General features: G+C 41.8%; 1 protein-coding gene across 1 annotated transcript in view; it reads left to right on the top strand.

The window, feature by feature from the left end:
• Positions 1–23386, top strand: part of epha8 (eph receptor A8) — a 93397-nt gene that overhangs the window by 10820 nt on the left and 59191 nt on the right. The window contains exon 2 of the mRNA XM_070837326.1: positions 14153–14217. Within this exon, the coding sequence (XP_070693427.1) occupies positions 14153–14217 (65 nt within the window). The remainder of the gene's footprint in view (positions 1–14152; positions 14218–23386) is intronic.

Genomic DNA, 23386 nt, shown 5'->3' with positions numbered 1-23386 from the left:
TAAATCTTATGCAGGCCACGTGTTTGTGAATTATAACAGATACGTTCTCCTCTGAAGAATCTCTCATGATCCCTCAAACTCTTAATGGTTTTATTTTTATTCATGTTACAAGGCTAGTTGCAACAGTGTTAGAAAGACTGCATGAAGTGGCTAAACAGGTGACGATGGACTAAATACAGAACAAAGACCAAATGCAGGTCAAAATCAGTGTGATTTGCAGCAGGTAGCATGTTGTTCTGGGCTCGATAGGATAGACTGGGCCAAGTCAAGGTGATTAGTGCGTAAACAGTCTGTAATAGCCTCTGTAAAGTCATATAATTGTATTTAGGTTCGTTTTCTCTTGCAGCCTTGTTGCAAATGTTTGTTAGCCACGTATCATTTCATGTCCTGAAGGTTAGATCCTACTTTTTTAATTAACAAAAAGTCATATTTTATGTGTAACTTGAGATTTTTCATTAAAAGGAGCCATGTATGGTACAACATGTGCTCTACTTTATTATGTTATCCAGCTATAATACAGACTCTTCTCTCTCACACGCTCATGCACACGCTTCAGAACACAAACAGTGGCGTGACCATGGCACGTTAGACGCACTGACTGACAGTAATTATCACCATTCATCATTAAGCGTAGACCAGGGATGATAAGAGCTCTTTATGTAAAATGTCAGCTCACTGAAATGATGAAAATGATTAAAGGGCATCACTGTGAAATAGAGACATGCGTGCTGCACGAGGGCTGAAACGAGCTGACGGTGGGGCCTGTGGATGCATCAGCCAGCGTGGGGGAAAATAAATAAAGAATAAAAATAATTTTATTTATTAAAGAGGAAGCCAGAGCTAGAACTGGCCTTGTATAGAAACATCACAGATCTCTGGGCTGCAAGTCGAGTCAGTATTGATAAAATATCACTGTCGTCTTGACTCAACTATTCTCTCTGCTCTATCTCGCTTCTTCTCAGTTCAGCACAGCTAACCTCTGCATGAACCCTCTAACATAAATCAATAAGTTGAGGCATACTTTGTTAGCTTTAGCACCAGCAGTCCCGCGAAAAGTCGGAGGCTCTGTTCTGTTCAGCAGGTGTTGCAGACAACATCAACCCAGATCTCTGTGGAAGCTATCGGCTACAGAAATCACACTCTGTCATCTGCTCTCAGACTCCTCCGTTTCTCCTCTTCTTGTCTTCATCTCCCCTTTTCTCTCTCACTCCCCCTCTCATTCTTTCCTCACCTCTCCTCTTTACCTGCTCTATAAATAGCTCTGTATGCTTCTGCTCCGCTACGTCTATACCTCTCTGGATGTTTTCCCTTGGGGAGCCAGGCAGGCCTGGGCAGCAGTATAGCCTGCTATTCACTCCTGTCCCCTGGGAAAGGATGAGCCTCGCTGGCCCTGAGCATCCTCCACCCTCCATCATGCAGCAAACATGATGCCTTGCAGGGAAATACAAAGGGGTCCCATGCTCCAGCCTGGGAGCACCTGCTAAAATAAGATATGAGGGATTGTGTCGGGATGTGCTGGCCAATGTAAACCGAATCATTTTACCACCACTCCAGGAGAAGAGCAGACACTCCACTGCCCACTCTTCCTGACCTCATCTTGTGATTTTGGAAAGGGCTAAACTGTGGCGTTTTTGCAGTATATTGTGGGTTTTTTTATAGTTCTTTTTTTTTTTTTTTTATAGAAAAAGCGCTGTCTCTAGTGCATTTTGTGCTGATATTATGGAAAAAGTTGCATGGTGCACACTTCCATGCTTCATTTCCATAACAATTTTGGATGCTCTGGCAGTGATTATGATGTGTGTTGTTGTGTCTTCTGTGTAAAAATACTTGTAGGTTACAGAAACAGCAGATATGTGTATGCTTGTTGCAATGTAAGTACAATTTCTGAATTTCTGTGTATCTTGCTTAGCCATGTAGAGTTTTGGTGATGCAGCGGGTGTAGTGTGAGCTCCTGCCTGACTGAAAAAAAAGATTTCATGTCATGACTGTTTAGCACTAAGAGACACATGGGCATCAACAAACATCTACAACAAAATCATTAAATAAAAATCTGTATTTTGTCATGAAATTCTTCCCACTTTAAGTTGACATTCATACAAATCAGCAAACCCAAACTTATTAGAATTCAGCACTATGTCTGTTGTCTCCTAAAGCATCAATCAGGCAAAAATCAACAAATGAAAAATGTATGAATCGGGTAACAATTTCATTAAAGAATATCACACATCATGCATGTGACAGAGTCTAATTATTCAAGAATGAAGCTGGAAACACTTTAGTACACCTAACAAATCAAGCTCTCAATCCCTGTTCTCTGTCTGCGAGGGCCCGAGTCCTCTGGCCAGCACATTCCTCAAGGGTGTTTTTTTACTTATAGTTCCATTAAAGACTTGATTTCTAGCATTATCCTATAGCAACTGGACAGTGTTACATGCATTTTTGAATTCTTCATTTCCAGTGCCGGGTCAGTCACAGTAAATGTTCCATTACTACGTTTGTGTTATTGGTATTTCTGTAGAGGAGCTTTTTCACCTGCCTGGCAAACACTCAAACTTGTTCAGTCATATCCTCGCACACTTTGCTGATATTTTTCCCATCTTTGTGGCTGTTTGTCAAAATCAGTGATGTAGGAAGTGCTCAGATCCTTTACTGTACTAAAATGAACAATGCAGCAGTGCAATAATTTGCCATGACAAGTCCAGTCAAACTCCTACTTCCAATATAAACAGACTGTTTAGAATACTCTAAGTGTAGTGGAAAGAAAAGCAGTGGTTCTGCAGAAGAATGTCTCCTTTGAATAATGTGTATGGTTCAGGTGGAGCTAGCTTTACCAACCTAATATACCATTAGATAGTTTAGTCCAGCGGTTCCTAATGTAGGGGTTGGGCCCCCTCACGGGGTCACAAGATAAATATGAGGGGTCATGAAATGATTAATGGTGTCTAAGAGGTTCTGAAACACAAATTTGTATCATGCTTTGAGCTTTTTTTTGTAAAATATTGGATCATCTTACTGTTTCAAAGCACCAAAAAGGTTGTTTAAATCAAACCACTGACATTTGGCAGGATGAAAACAAAAAATGTTCTAAAGTCACCATTTTCAGTCTGCTGTTGCAAAAGAAAGACAAAAAGAAAAACACATTGTGATTGCAAAAAATGTAATGAAATGCCAGTGGGTTTATTCTGCTCTCTATATAAAGGGTTTTCATTTCCTGCATGTTTTTGTGTCCTCTGTTAGACATTAGACATTGCTGTTACCTTCTGATTAATCATTAGGCGACAAGGTGGTGCAGTGTTTAGCTCTGTCGCCTCACAGGTTAGGCTAATTGGTGAAACCTGAAGTATCCATAGATGTGAATGAGAGTCATTCAACATTCAAGACCTTCATTCATTTATTTAGTCATCGATTTGATGTCAAAACTTCAGTGTTCATTGACAGTGGCAACATCACCAAATGTATAAGATAAATGTCCTCCTCTGTGTGTGTGTGTGTGTGTGTGTGTGTGTACGTGCTTCTAGCTGGTTACAGCTGATGGCTCTGTTTACCACTTTAAACTTCTGAAATCTCATTCCTTGCACTCACCACACAAAGAAAGGAGAGTTCAGTGGGAAAAGATGAAAAGTTGGAAACAAAGTGTTTTTGGGGGACATCTGCATCAGAGTGTCATAACAAGTCTCTCAGCAGTCTGCTCCCTCCATCCGTCTGTACTGCTTTCTCTGCACCAAGGACAAAATGCTTACACCACAATGGAGACACGGGGAGAGAAGAAGGGCCTCTAGGGATAAAAACTTCAGGGAGAGTTTGGAGAAAGAACAGACGAGGAGGAGGAGGGAAGAAGGTTAGTGTAGGTGTAGAGGTAACAAGATGAAGTTTTAATGATCCCTGTGGGGAAAATAGGCCACTGCTGCAACAAACACTAAGAGCACACAGCAAGAAAGAAAGAAAAGAACGAGCGTCAACAGTAACAGCGAAGATGAAAAGATGTTACCACTGACAGCACTTATTATATAACTTATGTCAATAAGCAGCAAGTGTAGCATTAGCCGATACACGGTCTTACCAATGATAACAGTGGCTAAAGTAACATTGAAACTAGACTTTGATTAGAACACTGCAAAACCTGCAGCTCTAACCAAGTGTAACAATATTAGCTTTGGAAATGCAGTTGGTCTTGTTTTTAGTATGATTGGATTCTCTGCTGAAGAAGTTTTCCATTTCAAGAAAAAAGCGTTACTCGTCTTAATAAGAAACTTTTTCTTCAGTTACTTTTACTTGATACAAAGGGCACGTGTGTAAAACATCCAAATAGAGCTTAGCCAGATTTCTTGAAATGACTCTTTTCGAGCTCATTCCAAGATGTTTTGAGCTATAATGATGTGAGTTGGACAGTCTGACATCCAGCCACGTTTGCAGCAAACTCATCTTCTCAGTCTCAAGCCACAGGTAAACACTGCTCGAGTGATTTCAACATATACAAAAGACGAAGCGAGCAGCAGTCACCTGTCCCCTGCAGTTCAGTCTATATTGGTGGAGGGGCAGTGCAAGTGCCCCCCACAAACAACAAACATGATAATCTGTCAGCCAACTCTAGCCAAAAAGTATTGGTTTCCAGGTGCTTCTGGCAGATATTAAACTGTTCGTGGGGGGAGGGCCCACCACCATTTGTGTAGAGTCTATTATGAGAAGGGATGTAGCAACAAAAGTCATTAAACATGTTTAGTTTTTGCAGAAAAAATGGACATTCTTGATGCTTTCATGAATATCAAACATTCATTTCCTGCCCACACCCTCAGCAACGCGTAATGAGCTGCCTCTCTACAATGTCAAGGACTCTGTCACCATATCTTTGTTGTCTTTGCTTTCTTGTTAAACTACAACGGACTTGATGTCTTGTTACGATGATCATGAGCTGAGGAATTTTTCTGTAAATGATTTTTCTTTTGCCAGGAGTCATAAAGAACATCTGTGTGTGTCTGTAACCCGCATCTTTGCTCTTATCGATCGTCTCTTCCATTTTCTGTATTGTCGTACTGAGATAAGTGATGAGAAGAGGTGGGTCATTGTGAGTGAATGTCCCAGAGCAGCTCTCTCTCTCTCTCACACACACACACACACACTGTATGTGACACTGATTGCTCATCACTGATGAGAAGGTAGTGATCTGTGACAGAGAAAAGCAGCAGCAGGAGAAACACCACTAAAACACTGTGCTACTTTACTGAAGTTTGTTTCAAACAAGCATCGGCTGTTTGAGTCAGTTTAACTCTGTTTTTTGTTTAGCAAACTGACAATGAGGTTATATTTTTGAGAAGAATGTTGCCACTTGGTTACAGTAAAGTTTTCCAGACACTTTAATTGTTGAACTAAACTAACACTTTAGTTCAACTCCCCTTATTTAGCATTTACAAGCAATAACTCTTTATTAATTCAAATGATTTGCAATATACTATACTGTAGTTGTGATGTATAATGTAATGCAACGTAAGCAAGCATATAGACATCCATTGGTGTATTCATTAATGTATTTGTCGTTTACGTGTTAGTACCAAAGGGTCAGTAAATGTGTTCATAAACAGTTCAGCTTGAATGTCTTCAGGTCCTAAATTCTCTACAAAAAATGTGTTCTTCTATCAGCCGACAGTGATATTATAATGTGTACAGTATGTTCTAGTATGCTGTACAAGAAAGACTTATTAACATAATGTAAGAGTACATAAGAGAAGGAAGGCTGGCAGAATATGTAGTGACACATGTCAGGTTTTGAGAAAGCCGTTGCAGCAGCACTAATATGTTGTGTACTGGGTGCGATCCCAGCTCGGAGTTTAGCTCCCATGTGTTGTGGTTTATTTACAGCCCATTTGTCATCCAGAAACAATTCTGTCCCCTGCTCTGTAAAATGAAATGAATTGCTGGCTGAGTAAACTTTCCAAAAGTCTGTTTAGAAACTGTTTTCACTGATGAGCTACTTACAGCTTGTCAAGCTACTGACAGCTTGTGTGAGAAACATGGTGTGAGCACAGCTCCATCCAAATGAAGATCTGAGACGTTTCACATAAAATACAGGTTGTACAGTGCAGGGCTGTAGCTACCATTATTGACCCTGAGGTCATGTCCTCTGTCTGTCTCTATGAATGGGAGTGTTTTAGGAACCTGGAAGGGGGTTTGCATTCTATGTTGATGACTATTTTGTAGGCTAATTCCAGGGTTTTTTGAATGCAGTGTACAATACTTAATACTGCTTTTAGATAAATAAACAAGTAAAGGATTCATTATGTTCCTATCATAATATCAGGAGAATTATTATGATGGCAAAATAATGAATTCATGTGCAGAGTCAGTGTCCAGTGTGTTTATTTATGGTCTGAGAAAATTCGCCTATGTCTTTGGCTGAATTAAATTGAAAAATCCACTGGATTATCTGAAACTGCACAAGCTGAAAAAATTTTTTCTTACCTCATGAAAAGTTGATGATGAAGTACATGTTTTTTGCAGGACCAAGACCACCGTGCAGAGAAATATAGAGAAAAAAGAATGTAGAGAAGTTAAGTTGAAGTTAAAGGAATATATATATGTGTGTGTGTGTGTGTGTGTGTGTGTGTGTGTGTGTTGTGAAGTGCGTATGATGCGGGTAAATGTGTGTTTGTAAAAATTGAAATAAAATTGTGGCAATGATCTTAAAGGGACAAGAGGTGGTTAATTCATAAGAAATGTAGGAGCATAACTCTACTGTCTGCATCTCTGTCTAAAGATGTGTTATCATTGCCTTATCTGCCACAGATGGCACAAAGGTTATTTCCTCTGTAATACGTCAGGGAATCTGGGGATTTGAATGACACGGGGAGGAGATTTCATTCTTCATTTTGGCGATGCTCTCACTCTCCATCTTGCGCCACCAGCAGGTCACATTTTTAATTTTCCAGTGCTTTCGTTTATGACCAAATACCTGCAAAATGAACAGTTAAATGAAAAAATAATGTGAAATTATGTACAACAGTACAGAGTTCTGTTGGTAGCTGGTCAAAAAATCCTTAGGTGGATTGGTTGAATTCTGCAGGGAGAATGTGGACTCTTAAGTACTGTATTTCTTAAATCCTGGCTGCAGCTCTTGATGTGTTCTTTGTAAAGTCATGATGAATTAATCTTATTAAAAATGCATTGCACAGTAAGTGACATCCTTATTATCCAAAATATAAATTATACTTTTCAAACTTCATAATGCAGCCCAATCATGCCCGAAGAATCATGGTGTTGCCTTTTTTATTCTATAGTTTCCACCTGAAAACATTTGCAGGGACTTGCTTTAAGCACCCACCATGTTTGTGTAGTTAAGTGTCCTTGTGTGCAGCAATAATCCACTCCCTTAGTGCTCTTTCCCCCCCGTTTGCTCACAGCCACCAAATTAACAATTTGCGAATCAAAGGAGTCATTGAACACCCTTACTGTAATTCTGTTCCACCTTTCATTTCATGTGTCTAATTTAGTTCACCACACTTCGCCGAACCTATCACTAGTTGTCATCAGCATTACTGTTGAAAAAAAACTGTGAAAAATACATTTGCATCTGTGAGAAGGGGTGGGGTGGGGGGGTGATGAAAACAATTATTTCAAGTCATTTTGTATTGGTTTGTTGCCGCCTTGAATGAACAAAGGCTGAGTGTTTTTTTTTTTTTTGAGAGGTGGACTTGCACTCATAATTGGAGAGTGGGGAATTGGCATTAGGACTGTGGAGCAAACGCAAAACACAAAATGTATGAGCATACGTGTGTGAAAACAGAGTGAGAGAGAGAGAGAGAGAGGGAGCGTGAGAGGGTTTTGGTGGAGCTCTTCTCATCTCTTGTGAGGGCTTTTATCATCTCCTCTGGTGGCGGTGCTGAAGAGCTTTACAGGCAGCAAGAAGACAGAGAAGAGAAGGAGAGGCTTGTTAGAGAAGGGAGGTGTTGATGAGATAATTACACAGCTGTCATAGTCTCTGTCTGGCCCAGGAGCTGTGCCATCTATGTCTGTGTGTGTGTGTGTGTGTGTGTGTGTGCACATGTTTGTGAGGGTTTACATTTGCCAAACGCATGTTGTCACTCTTTTGCTAAAAGCGGTACAATGCACATTTTTCATTGCGGTTGCACGTTGTCTTTTATCTGTGTGTATATATGTATATATACTACTATATGTGTGTGTGGGTGTGTTGTTATGTGTGTTTGGACACACTGTGTAGAATAATGGCTGCACCTTCTCTTTGAAATGTATGGCCATATCTTTTGGGGTGGAAATGAGGTTTTGAGCATCTGCTCTGTTCTGCCTTATTCTACAGTCCCCCCCCCCCCCCGTGTGTGTGTGTGTGTGTGTGCATGTGTGTGCGTTTTTAAAGGCAACATTGTTGTTGTCGGCTGTGTGGAGCCACCCCAGGCGCTGCAGGCAAACTCCACTTCCTCCAAGACAGCCAATAATTCTTCGAAGTTGACTTCAGACACATACACTCCCTCTTTCAGCCTGCCATGACCACTGATAGGGACAGGTAGAGTGTGTTTGTGTGTGTGCTTCATTTCAACAGCATTGGCGGGCGTAGCTGATTTGATACATGCCCGCGACATGAATGCCAGGCCGCAGGCGTCTACACACCCGCTAACCTAATGGTTAGATTGAGTCGCAGGATGGAGAGGGAAAAGTAATGGGGGAGGAGAGTTGACCACCGCCCTGGGAAATATGTGGCATGTCTCTGAGCGAGCAAAAGCAAGCTCTCGAGTCAGCGGACAGCTTTTTCATTTGGCGCTCTCCAAGATTTGGAGGAGTACGGGGTAGAGAGGGCGAGAGAGAAATTGGTGGAGGTGGTGTGGGGACGTGTGGAGGGCTGGTATTGGTGGTTTGTGTTTCTGTTATGAACAGAACGCTGTGAAACAGGAACAAACTCAATTTCAAGCCCGGACTCCTTAAGGAGAAGCACTTGGTCCTTCCACCTGCCTCCACTGCCAAACAAAGGCTTTAACCACTTCACTGCTGCAGAATTTTCTACTGGAGCTACAGGACCCTCTGACTCAAAAGCTAGTTCTTATCAAGCTGGCATGGTCAATCTGTCTTGTGACGACAATTGTGGTGCTCATTTTAGCTCCCTCGTCTAGACAAAATCTGAAAATGAGGTTGAGAAAGTCAACATTACAACAACACAATCAAACACCTGTCTGTGAAGGGAGCGAGAGACAGCGGGAGAGAATTGGGCTCCATGTCTGTTTTCCTGCATGTAAGATGAGAAGAAGTGCGGCGGAGGAAAAAACAAAGTGCTAATTACTGCCTGTCCTTTGTTCTGTTCACACAGTTCCTGTCACATTAAAGCAAAGCACCAGACATGCCACTAAACCCTATCGCTTGTATACAAGTCATAATTCAGACAGCTCGAGCAAATTAGATAAATGACTCCCACCACCTTCAAAGACAGAGGGATTTCTTATTTGAGAGGAAATTAAATGAATACCACAGGGAATGGCTGTGCATCTTTACACGGTCTGGTGTGGCGATAACACACCGCCTCACATATTTTCGGACTGAGGGAGGAGATATTTATCCTTTTTTTCATCCTTTAATAATAACAGTATAGCAGAGCAGAATTCCCTCAGTGCATTGAAGAATTATTAAATCCACTTGCACCAGTACGCTGCTTTCATTATGTCACTTTGGTGGGCTGATGAAGAGCACTCAGAGGAGTGTAATTGGCGGCATCCATTTGTGACCTTGGCTAGAGTGCAAGGGGCCATCGCATCATCAATACGAGACGGCGGGATGTTGGCGCCCTGAGGGACGGAGAGGCAGAGAGAAGGCTGGTAGATCAGGGAGGGATGGATGGAGGGATGAGAGGCTGGTGGCACTGCCATCTGTCTATGTGTTCTGACCCACTGCCCTCCTCAGCGGCCCAGTGCTCAAATTAGGAGGAGTGACACGCCAGCTAATTGCAACACGTGAGTGTTTGTGTGTGTGTGTGTATGTTTGTGTGGGAACCAGCAGTCTTCGCACAGAGAAATTAGGCTCCACTTGGCAAGATTTTTATGGAAAAATACTCCTGTCCTTTTAGCCTGAATCCTTAAGTGGAGCGTCAGCAGACAAGAGTGCTCCATCGCCATTACTAGGCTTCAGACTCTGCCTCTTTTCTTCCATGAATTGTGGGTGCAAACACTTCTTGACCCGAAGGAAGTGAAAAATTGACACTTCTGAGCAAAACACAAAACTCTGTCCAAACCAACAGCAACTAGGTGCTGCTCAGTAATGGAGAGGCAAATTGTAAAGTCATTTGTCCACTAAAGTAGAGAAGCACTAAATGAACGTAGTGCGCTGGACCACTCATCACTTTGGATTTGCTTCTGTACACTTTTTGGGTCAAACAAAAGCATCCTACGGGCGCTTTACTGTCTTTCAATTTCAATTTAGTATTCTTTCAATTTATGTTCATTATTATCAGCTGAATGGCTGCATCCTGATAATTGGACAATTGGATAAAGTGATGTGCAAAATCATTTTCTTTAGACAGAGTTTGTTAAAGCACTGTCAGCCCACAAGTGGGAGTTTGTAAACTCACCAAACATAAAGCTCCATTAATTCTTATTTTACGTTTTAACATTGAGTTATCAGCCAATTCAGCAGTGGTCAGTCCACTACTTTGGTTCAGGCTGAAATTTCAACTGGTTTAATTGCCTGCAGAGTTGATACCACTACATATTCTTCTCAGGAGTTGGTGGAGACGAAAGACTATATAGCCAAAATATCCAGTATACAGGTGAGCACTGCAGAACAATTCATTACATGTCCTCTCAACATTCCCACTGCAGGTGCCTCTGCAACTCAGAGCAGCTGTCAATCACAGCTCTCAAACATGATGTAACACCCCATTTTATTGCATCAAATAGCTAATTAAAACCACATTTTTGGTTTGTCTCATGTCCCATCCACTGACATAGAGACCTGGACAGCAGCCGGCCACCAGGGGACAATCAAGGTGTTTTGGCTTCACTTTTGGGGAGATGTCGTTCATCTTTATAAACAGTCTATGGCGGAGTGGTAACTGGTGCCCAACAATAATATGGCAGAGTTTTCTATCTTCTGCTCCCTCTGCTTTGTGGTGGGTGGAATGTATCAATCCAGCTTTCAAAGAATCACAAATGTTTGTTGTCCCACCTGAACAGGTGCAATAAAAGCTAGTTCCAGAGTTAGATGTCAGTCAGGCACAGTGTGCCATCACAAACCAGAGAGAAGGTCTAATCAGGCAGAAGTGAGAACACCTATTGAAGTGTGTCATGTTCTCATTGCTGTGATATTTTCTGCAGATGCCAGAGGTTACCTGTCAGTTAAACTGTGTGGCCTGTTCTTGTTTCAGCAAAGTTAGATTTTTGTAGGTTTAGTTATTTTCTTTATCTTTTCAGTCATTAGAACTTTATCTAGTAAAAAGAAAAGGAAAAAAAATGAAATGTGCCTTTTTGCCACTGGACCCAGACACATCAGCTAAACAATGCATATTCAATCAATCTCATGTCAAATATTTCAGTTTGGAACATTCTCTAAGTAACCACACTGATCCTGGATCATTTCTGAGTGTGTATCTGAAAATCCATTGGTGTTAAAGTGAGTTAAAATTATCCGGACATGAACTTGGCCAGCTGAGGGGGAGGGGGCCAGGCCACGCAGTTCACTTCCTGCTTCAAGGCAAATGGTGCATATTGTAGCTTTGACATGCAGGAGAAACACGAAGAGAGCAAGTGTCAGACAGAAAGATGAAGGATGAGAGACATAAAGCTAAGAAGTGTGAAGTGTTTTGTTAAACTCATTCTAATGTGAGGAGCATCACTTGGCTGCTTGACAAGCAGCCCTAGGGCAGAGATCACTTTAGCTGGAAGTGTTGAAGGGAAGAGACACGTACACACACACACACACACACACACACACACCTGCTCCAGTGGAAAATATGGACTCTGCCAGTGGGTAGAATTAGTAGCTCACAAAGTTCGTCATCCACTTATTCCTAATGTGTCCATCTCTCTTTCTTGTAATACCCTGCTACTCAGCTCCGTCTGTGTTCAGACAGAATGTGAAGTGAATTTTAGATGCAGCAAGAAAGTCAATGAAAAGAAGTGTGAAGTAGGTGTAAAGAGACGAAAATCCATTCTAGCCCACCAGCCAGTGGTCAATTAGCAAAATATGATCAGTTAGACCAAGAAAAGTTGGACTTTTTTTCCAAACGGGTCTCTTTCCCAGTTTGTCAAATACTGATGCCTCTGATGGTCTAATATTGCTTCAGGCATACCAGACCTTTGTCCTTAACAAAAGCAATACAATAAACAGACTCTGAAACCTTCTTAAAGTATTGCGTGATTGTTTGATTGAGTTATTGGTTAGATTTAATAAAAAAGATGTCTTACTCTTCACACGGGACATGAATGGGTTCCTGGGTCAATGTCAAGTGTGCTTGCCATCCAACCACCCCTCCACTTCCATATGTGGACTTTGATCACTGTTGTACCCTACATTGCATTTCAGCATCTTACATTGATGCAGGAAGAACACCTCCAGACCTTAAATGGTGCCAAAGAGGGTGGCAAAGCATCGACATCTGACGCCCCCTGGGAATAATAACAGGCCGAATTAAATGCTGATTTATAGGCTTTTCTTTCACAATGTAAATCTATACAAAAAGAGCCACAACAGGGCACAGGAGTTAGATCCATCACATGATGGACCTAGAAGTGTTTGGCCACTTTGTCAAGCTACTGTATCCAGCTTGTTTTTATACATACATGGTCTGTACAGTCCTGGGCCAAATAATTATTGACAGCTGAAACATGTGGTCAGTATCTTTGTTTACCCTAAAAGCTTCATTTCAATGATAAGCTCAGTTTAATAAGGCTTATTATAATTTAACCAGTGTGGAAGGGAAGGTGACAGGAAGTCTACCACTAGGACTCAATCAAGGGGCAGAGCTTATCAAAAGGGGTGGGAAGCTCAGCTGGGCCTTTCTTCCAGGTCTGAGACACACCCGGGGGAGCAGCTGAGGCCAGCCTTTGTTTGGCGCATGATTGGATGTTTCATGTTTGGTGACGGGGTGAAGCATCGAATGATTGCTTGAGGCACATCAACCAAGAAATAAGTTTCCAGTCATCTGCATGTCTGGACGAGGTAACAGTGCTCCAGCCTAGAAAGGAAAGACAAAGCCTACCACTGATTTCTCCTCAGTGTTATTAGACTACGTACCGTGCTGGCTGGGGGACGGAGTATCAGAGTAGCTACCCTGCATGTGTGTCTATTGCGTGTAACAGTTTGGATCTGGTACAAATAGTTTTGTGTATGGTGGAGATGTATGCATAATTTGCTCGCATATTTTGTGACAATTTATCTTCCCTACGTACTACTCTGTTCTCCCTCCCCAGATAGTATGGTCTAGCCCCACATCTTTTGTTTGTTGATTTTATTTGTGTACTAATTGAACATAGAGCTGAGGGAACATTGAGCTGTGAGAACATTGAGCTGAGGGAACACAGACACGTTCCCACTGCTGCCTCACCTGCTGGCAGGTTGGCAGGTTGGCTCCAGGTACTTCGGCTTCCTCCCACGGTCCAAAGACATGCACGTTAGGTTAACTGGTGACTCTAAATTGCCTGTAGGTGTGAGCGTGAATGTTTGTCTCTATGTGCCCTGTGATAGGGCCCAGGATAAGCGGTATAGACAATGGATGGATTTATATTTTTTCAATCACTAGTTCTTAATTCTATATATTATAGCATGTTCTTTTGTACCTGCCTTGAAATGTATTGAAATGTATTTGTGTTGAGCGGTTTTTCACAGGATATTTTACAGTGACTGCCGCTGAGATTCTGTACTGTTTTCGTGCTGCACATTTTAACAGTAAACATTTAGCTTCAGTTCTATTCTGAGCCTGGACCACTCAGGTCCCAACTCCGAGGGCTCCGAGGTCAAGGTGACATTGCGTGCTGTGACACCCGGCTCAGAGTTGCGGTGATGACCGTCCCGCCTCATCAGTCTCACCTGTCAGACAGGTGTATGTGTGTATGTGTGAGACACTGTTGGGCGCCAGAGGAAGGTGACGAAGGACAGGATGGATTGTCAACAATCATTGAAAGTCCATCACTTACCACCTCTGTTGTTGTTTTGCTCTTTCTCTCTGCAGTGAATCTGCTGGACACGACGACGATCACAGGAGACTGGGGCTGGCTAACGTATCCGTCACATGGGGTAAGAACTAAATGTCCAACTGTTCACATAGCAGCAGAGGACAAATACACATCTAAACAGCTTTAAAATTCTTTTAAACAAATGCAACTCTTGAAGCGTCAATGACGAAAACTACAGATGTCAAATCTGCCTTGCATCAACGTCTCGTCAAAATCTTTGTTGGCTGGATAATCGTTACTGTACTCCATCTCTGTGAAAACCCAACAGCACAAATTTCCACCACAAAGCGTCACCTGTTGCACAGGTTTTCCTATTTTTATCGCGTCTGAAGGCATGTGAGGCAGTGATTTTCCAGTTGAAGGAGAGGCTGTGCTTATTAAATGAGATCCGGTTGTTACGCTGCCACCACAGGCTAATTACCTGTTCGTCGGCTGCAGTCAGACAACTACATGCAATGCTCACCTAATTCCAACATCAGCTGCGACATCACTTTCAGCCCCTCCAGCCCCCCCCACCCCCATCTCCACATATCAACAGAAAGGTGCAAGTCACAGAAGGGGGGAGCCTAGCCCTCAAGGGGAAGAAGAGGAGAAGGAGGTGGAGGGAGGTGGGAGAAAGATGAAAGAGAGATCGAGGTGACAGCAAGGGCATGGCGTCGCTACATTAGCATATTGTAATGCCACATGATGATGCCTGGGGTGATGAATTAGGACTCCAGCCGTGATCTTTATAGCAGCGAGATGCCACCGTGTCCCCGACTCCCCCGGCTGTCAGTGAAGTGGTAGAAACATTTAACTCACCTCCGGCCCACACAACAGAAGGTGGTGTGATTGAACGTCGGCCAGGAGGAACAGATGGATTGTCTTTCAAGTCCTGAGTAAAGAACTGGAAGAATTGGATTAGAGTTTTGGGCAAAATGACTCCTTCTGTGTAAAATCGGCGTGAAAAGTGAATCTCCTCCATCCAGACAGGCCTGTGTTATAACATCAAGATTACATAAACTCAGCCCATGGTATTTCATTTAATTGGTTCAATATGCCAGGAATATTCACCCCTAACTGAAGTGTTTGATTGAATGGATACAGAGTTGGAGTCGGAGTGTTATGGCATTATGGTCAGATTACATAAGTTATGCATCTTCTATCAAAAATCAGAGGAAGGTGAAACGAGCTGCATGATGTTTTGTTCTCAGGGACAGATTTGTGCTGATTCTTAAGTTGTGTTCTATAAATCTACAGAAGAATGATGAGGCTCTTGTCTTTCAATGGCACCCACTTTTCAGAACCACTTCTCCACGCACTGTACCTGTAACTTTTTAAATTAATTGTAAAATGTGGTGTATGAGTTACCAGACTGAGAGGATCACATTCCAATAATAAAATAGTTGAATATGATCCTCAGAAAAACATCCTTACCATAAGTTCCTTTCATAAAGATTATGTGTATGAATTCACATACGGTCAGAGATTTAGATTGTGGCTTCTAAAAAGTTTTCTGAAAACCATAACTCCAAATTAAATTCCATATGATTTAAAAAGAGTTGAACAAATGTCATTGCATCCTTGATCTCTCAACAGTCCGAGAAGCACTGCAAATATTCTGTATGGTGCATTGAGGGCAAATGATTTATTCAGTAAATTAATTGCAAAGTACAAAACACTTTTATGTCAGACATTAAAAGCAGTTTTATATAAGATTATGTCAAATATGGCCTTGAGAGAAAATGCAAGTAACTGTCCGAATGGCTCTGAAGAGTCTGCAAGCTGCCTGGGATCAGCAGTATTTTCAGCATTCGCTACATCTGCCATGTTGAGATCAAACAGTCAGTATACAGATGAGTGTACACCTCACTCAGTAATACACTGCTGCTCATACGCAGAATTAAGACTGCTTACATTGTGACCACTGACAGCGATAGTGAATCGTTTGACAGTAAATGTATGTGAGTACACAGCGCTTGTTAGATATAGCTCGGCTTGTACAGTGTGAACAAGTCGCCACACAAAAGGAGCTGCTGTCGTCCAGTCGGGAGGTTTGATTTACTCAGAGCAGCAAAGTGCCACTGAAGCTTGGGTATGTTCTCAACTTGATAATGATGCATTCAAAATGATTCCTTAGCAAAGCTATCAGACCGGCAGCAGCTCTTTATTTGCTGTGGGCCTGCGTCTGCTCTCAGTTTTTTAGCTACGCTGACTCAAACCAGAGAAGTGCCGATGGCTGATGGTCCGCACTGCTAAAGAAACCATTTTCAGTGTTTTCACCAAACGATAGATTTACTGTAGACTTCAACTAAAAAAGAAACCTAAACAAATAGGAATAACACAACAACATTTTCACTTCGTTTGTTTCAATACAATAATCACATGCCATTCACACACTGTCAGAGGACATTGCCACTGTCATCACTTTCCTCTCTAAACTGGCTGTGAAAACACCCCATTGACTAAATATTCTCGGTCTTTGTTCTGTGTAAAAACAGATTGTAAAGTTCCGCTGAAGCTAATATGTGGCACAGCAGACTGAGTCTGCCAAAATAAATGAGGCTTCCTTGATGTACCTGGGGAGGTATCTGTCTTTGGAGTACAACATTCCCTTCTTGTGTTTCCATGGACAGTATTTCCTTGCTGGATCATCATAGAGGTAGTTATGCCAAATTGTACTACCAAACAGTTGCCTATGAACATATTCATTACCCCCCTCCGGCTTTGTCATTTTTTTTTTTGCTTACTTATAATGGCCCTTATACGCCATTATATATTTGTGTGTGTGTGTGTGTGAGAAAGGGAGAAAAACATTGCTGAGACCTCATGGGCTTTTTGATAAATGGCTGTTTTGACAGTTTCAAACTCTCTCACACTCTCACTCTTGTACACACACATTCACACGTACAGTACACATATAAGGTCATTTTTTGCCATCCTGACAATTTACAGTGTTATGGATGTGCCATGCTAGCAGCATCAGTTTTTCAGCTGCCCTGTGCTCCGGGCAGCAGCAGCAGCTCTTTGATGGTCTTAGGTTGAGAAAATACAACTGCTTGGGAAGGAAAAGATTTCTGTTGCCTGATGATTATGTCACACATGGCTGTTATCGCTTGGTGCAGAGAGAGACTTGTGTATGTACGGTCTTTGATCCACAAAGGAGGTAAAAGTTTGGATACTGTGACATCATGTGAAATGTGCTGTTACATAACAAATACATTAAACTTTGCTCTGTTATCATCCTGCAGGTTCAATAATGCTATTTTTACAATGAAACGATGTTCAGGAGGGGACGCACATGTCCCTGTGAGCGAACGAGTAAGGCAAAGGTGAGAGGGAGCGAGGAGGAAAAATAGATAGAGAGGTTGCCCACAGGGAATACAAGAGGAGTAAGTGTCAAGTCCACACTGGAGGAAGATGGATTAAAATTGTCACTGTGTAGTTTCTTGAATGTGAAGTCATTCTCAGAGAGAGAGATGGGGTCGGGGACAGACATTTCCTCTCTGCAGTTCAGGCAGCTGTTTATTTTCATTCTACTATTATTTTACTTTTTTTATTGTATAACTTGCCAGATGGATTCCTTTTGCATTTAGGGATACTGTATGGTATCTTTAAAGCTACACTAATTAACATTTTGATGATAAAAATTGGTCACATGACCATGTGAAATATGAAAGAGTGTAATAATTGCAGCCTTCTGGTCTTTTAGTGTCTTTCAGCTCATTGTTTTGGTTAGAAAAATGTTTTTTAAGCTTTAATACAGCGCCTGTGCTCCCAGCAACCTCATTTCCAGGCAGCTGTTTTTAGCAAAAGAGCTCAAATAAATCCACTGCACAGCACAAAACAGAAGACAGACAATATTAGCAACTAGCCAGTGAACATAGTGAAGAATTTAGCAGCTAAAGAGCCAGATGTATTTTGGTAAGATGGGAGTTAATATTGAACCGGATGGACAGAGTCACGACACCAAATGAATGCCAATGTAGCTTTTTGATGTTTAAATAGACAGCTGTTCAACATTTCCGCCATAACAACTTAATGAGGCCATTTCATATCAAACCTCTGTGTTCTGCTGCTGTGAATAACTCAGTAAAATTAATCCTGAAAATAGTCCAGAAGAAATCGACCATTTCTTCCTATTTGAGTAATAATTGCTAAAAACAGCTTCCTGGAGACCTAGCTGGTTTGTGAAATTATTTCACCTTTTCTAATATATGAATCATTTTTAAAGATTTACATATTGGCTCCAGGCTGAGAGTCGAAGACATGGTGGCGATGTCAGAAAGTAAAGAGAAACAGCTGTTGGGTTAATTTTGTTGTCAAACAAAATAGAACATCACCAGTTTTATTCTTTAACAAGCAAGGCAGTAAATCACTGAACAACACCGACATGAGAGGAAAAGGACAAGACGTCGGCAAGCTGTGAGCTTGTACTCCTCAAAAGATGGATGGGTGAAGGTAAAGGGATGACGAGACGGGGACAAAAGAAACAGAATTTTTATAGCAATGTTACAGCCAGATTGAAATGTTTCCAGGAAAATAGCTGAGGATTGTCAGCTTGCGTTCACTGCTCAATCAATGGTGTGTGTGTGTGTGTGTGTGTGTGTGTGTGTGCGTGTGTGTGTGTGTGTGTGTGTGTGTATGGGTTAGGTCTTTATTAGCACCCTGACCTCTCCCTCTATGCGAGTCTCGTTTAGATGGCATCATGACAGATCACGTCTTCGACTCAAGGGGCTTCTTTCCATCCAATTTATGCAGGCAATGGTTAGGACGCCCGTGGGCTGTCCCAGGAGCATCTTTCTCTGTTTTTCTCTCTCTTACTTTCTGTCTCTCTCTCTCTCTCTCTCTCTCTCTCTCCCTCAGAGCTTGTCAGATAGGGCAGGAAGACTTCATTATCCTCCAGTCCGATCTATGTTGGCCATGACAGGTTCATCCACCGGCCACCTCACAATCGATACAGCTGACAGTACACTGTGTGTATGTGTGTGCGTGCGTGAGAGATGATTAACGTGGGCCATGGAAACCATGATATGGATGAGCAAGTGATGAGCTGAAGTGTCAAAAGCCCACACAGTCTGTTGCCATTACTAACTATATCTGCAACTCCCTGTTACTTTCACTTCCTCTCGCTCTCTCTCGCTCTGTGTCTCTCTCTCGCTCTCTCTCTCTCTCACAGACACACTCACATACATACACACACACACACACACACACACATTTTTTTGCATATTACTATCTGTGCCATCTGACAGTACCTTCCACTGCTGGTTCTTAAAGAGACATTTTATCTGACGGCTGAACAGATCAGTCTCTGACCTGCAGGTGAACTACACTACAGATGGATGGCAAATATATAAGATCTAATTATATTTTAAGGTTTCACACCTGGTGTGAATTCTCGTTGATATTTTCAAATTACATTTTATCTGAATCCAAAATAGCAGCCCTCGACCACCTTGTCGCACCATAACACCCCAGTTATAAATTATTTGTTCACTTTAGTAATTATCTTGTCAGTTTACATGATAAATGAGCTGGTCTAGATGTTTTCTCTGCTTTTACTCTGCTTTGACTTTATCCAGCAAGGTTGTAGAGAACACTGACCATCGCTGCTGATTGTTTTTTCTTATCATTTCTATTTCACAGGAAAAGAAACTGTCTAATTCAGATTTTGTGAAGAGTAGAAGAGGCAATTTAAAGTTTTGAGGGTGACAGAAAAAAGTCATTTAACAGTTGGTAACAAAGCAATAAAACAACAATGAAACACAACACAACACAACGAGGCACTTCCTTACATACAGAACAGTGTCTTTGACGTAACTTTAATATTTCACTTTGCTAGAAAGTAGCCTGAAAAGGAAAACAAATATTACTTTATTACTTTTCTAACTGCTTATTGATCGCTTTAGTGATTGTAAAGAGTTAATTGAATCTATAATAAAAATGTATAGATAATAATAATATAATAAGAATAATAATACATTGTCATACATGATAACTTGGTAACTAACCTCTAACCTGTGTGTCACCTCTCTGGGTGCCTTTTTGCTTCTATCAGCAGCACCGCCCCCGAGGTCTGATTACACACTTCTTTAACACACCTTCAGCTAGTTCTTGAACTTCCTCTGCTGCCCTCCTGATGACCGTCCGCTGCGGTGTAATTGGCCGCACATGCTCCCATGAGGCAGCGGCATGGCCGACACAGCACAGCTGCTGCTGGCTGACGGTGGTGCTAATACATCTCTGCAGCTGCTCTTTGGAACTATCTCACTTAATAAAGACGGCAGGTGAAGGCACGGATGTGCTGCAGGCACTGGATCACTGGAGGAGCTCGATGTGATGTCTGTAAGAGAAGCAGAGCAGAGGAGTGTGTACAGCAGGCACACACACACACACACTAATGCAGGCAGGTTGGTAGATGGTAGCATTACTCTGCAGATGGCCTGTCTTATGCCAGAGCTTCCCCAAAGGAAACTGCAGCAGGTTTGGATTTCCTGATCAGCCCTGCAGTCGTCAGAGGGGAAACTGCTCAGGTGTCTGAGTGAGAGATTTGAGACAGACAGACCACCTCAGCCTCACCGGGGTTCGACAGACACCACTATTCTGCTGTCGGCTTTACTAGGCAGCAGGGATGATCTGTTTGGAATGAAATGATCTGAAAGGGGCCTCAAGTGTGGCATCATCTTGTAGTGTCCTGTAGGCTGTTGCACCCATTGCAGTGTGTGTTACCTCCCATGTGGCTTTGCTTGAACATAGAGTTATGCCATAATAGGAAAAAAGGTCTGAACCATAGAGGTTAGTTACTACATCAGTCTGGGTATTTTCTCTACCCACTAATCCAGGGGCGGGGCAGGCTGGAGCCTGTCCCATCTCACAGCAGGTGAGAGCCCGGACAGTGTGGACAGGGCGTCACTCCAACACAGTTAGACATTCACACCTACATTGACAGTAATGCAGTAAGAGTTTTCTTTGTTTCTCTTTTACCCATTACAGTAGACTGCTACCTCATTTATCGTCAACCTGAATTATTATTTGTATAGAGGGGTCTTCTTTCACAGCTCCACAGCAGTAGTTGGTTTTTTTTTAAAAACACGGTCACTATAGTTTTATGACATGATAATGTCAGTCCCATCAGTTGTGTGTTACAGAAAATCATAACTTTTGAACTGAGTTTGAGCTTCAGTAGCAACAGAGCAACAAAAGAAAGTTGCAGTTATAGCTGACTTAACACCCCATTTTGCCATCAGACTTCATTGGTCAAATGTTCAGCTGTTGCAACAGTCTGTTGATGCTGAAGAGGCTGGTTCAAGCACATGTTCTAAATACATGTATCTCTGTCGCCATCATCCCCTGGTGAAACAGGCGGATAATGTGACAAAAATAAAAATATCTGAAACCAAAATCGAATAGGACATTTCCACCGTGCTCCCAGCTGACAGCACTGGAGGACAAGAGAGGTGAACAGAGGCCAGGAGCAGACGCTGATGTTACTCTCTGTTGTAAACGCTACCACAGCGGATATGTGGCAAAAAAACCTCTATGATGATACCAATCCCACACACAAACACACACACACACACACACACACACACACACACACACACACACACACACACACACACACACACACGCACATATAGACTTCCCTTTTATATACATTTGATTTAAGTGCCAAAAAAATTATTCTTTTTATTCCTCTTGTTAGGGATATATTTTTTTGGACACACTTTCACACACACACACACACATGCAGACACACACACACACACTCTCTGTCCTGTAAAAATATTCATCTCAGAATAGATAGCAATTACACCGTCTCCCCCACTGATCCCAGACCAGTGCAATTAACACTCCTATTCCAGAAAGGTTATCGCTGTCGAAGAGCACACAGACAGACAGACACACACACATACACACACACACACACAGAAGCAAAGTTATTAAGTCTGTTCTGGTTGTGTGGCTGATAGTATGAGAGGCAGAAAGGTGTTGGGCAGAGCCTGATATTTCCACAGAGTTAATATGCAGACCTGTTACTTCACATAGAACCCAGCATTAAGCCTGGAAATGCCACCAGCAAACACACACACACACACACACACACACACTCACAACCATCACACCCCACCAACTCTATCTTCATCATCCTCTTTCTATCCCTCCCCAACCATCATTCTCTCTCTGTCTATGAGTTCTAAAGAAGCTCGCTAATCTGAAATTGGATCTTTCAAAAAAGACACCAGTGTTCGGCTTTGTCTTGTCTTTCTTTTGACGCCTCTAAAACTGTGTTGTCTGCAGAATCTGCACACTTTAATGCAAGAGAGAGAGACAGTGGGAGATAGTGGCAGTAACAGATTCCACACACATGAATTATCCTGTAGTCTTATCATTACAAGCTGAAGTCTGCCAGGTGCTGATGACAGATCAGACTGATGACTACTTATATATAAAATAATCTATGAATATGTTTTATACGCGGAGTTAAAGTAACGGAATAATAATTATACATTTCCGTATAAAATGAGTTATCCTCTAGGTCCACTTACTACTGTCACCAGAGCTTTCAACTGTTAGACACTGTGTTCATCAAAGGAGTTTGCTCAGTTGTCATGGAGACAAGCTACCAGGGTAACTTTAATCATAGATGGCCATGACTTAATGATTTCACCCAGAGCACCTTTAGGCCCACTTACTAACTTTTTTCAAGGCTTTCAATCATATCACATGGACATCATCAGCTGGTGAGCTCAAATGACAACAAATCCATCTCCATGACAACTGAGCAAATTTCACTGAGCACCAAACCATCACAAATTAATTCTGGTGTCCAACTTTTTGTAATTTGTCACATCACTAGATAAAAACACATCTATAACAATATAATAATTCAGATTTATTTTGGAAATGAGCCTCATTACATTTAATAATTAGCTTCACTACTGTGCCGCTTCAGTGTGAAATCCGTCCATGAACAAATGTAATCATGCAATGACAAAGAGTGTCTTTTATTTACTGTTATTACATATTACAGTACACACATTGTGTGATGTATACATACAGTTTTCTATTTACAAAAATTGGTGAGAAGAAAATAGAAAATTATAATATAATTAATGTAAAGAATTTTGTAATTTGCCACTCAAGACCAAAGTTAAAATGACGTGAAAGGCTGTGACTTCAAGTGTAATTAATATATCAGATTTGTTGGTTTGATTAGAGGACAAATCCAGGACAGTGAAGGTCAC

Source organism: Pempheris klunzingeri, chromosome 2 (genome assembly GCF_042242105.1).
Source record: "Pempheris klunzingeri isolate RE-2024b chromosome 2, fPemKlu1.hap1, whole genome shotgun sequence".
Classification (NCBI taxonomy): domain Eukaryota; kingdom Metazoa; phylum Chordata; class Actinopteri; order Acropomatiformes; family Pempheridae; genus Pempheris; species Pempheris klunzingeri.
Note: the sequence above shows the minus strand (reverse complement) of the source record. Positions and strands in the feature narration are given on the sequence as shown.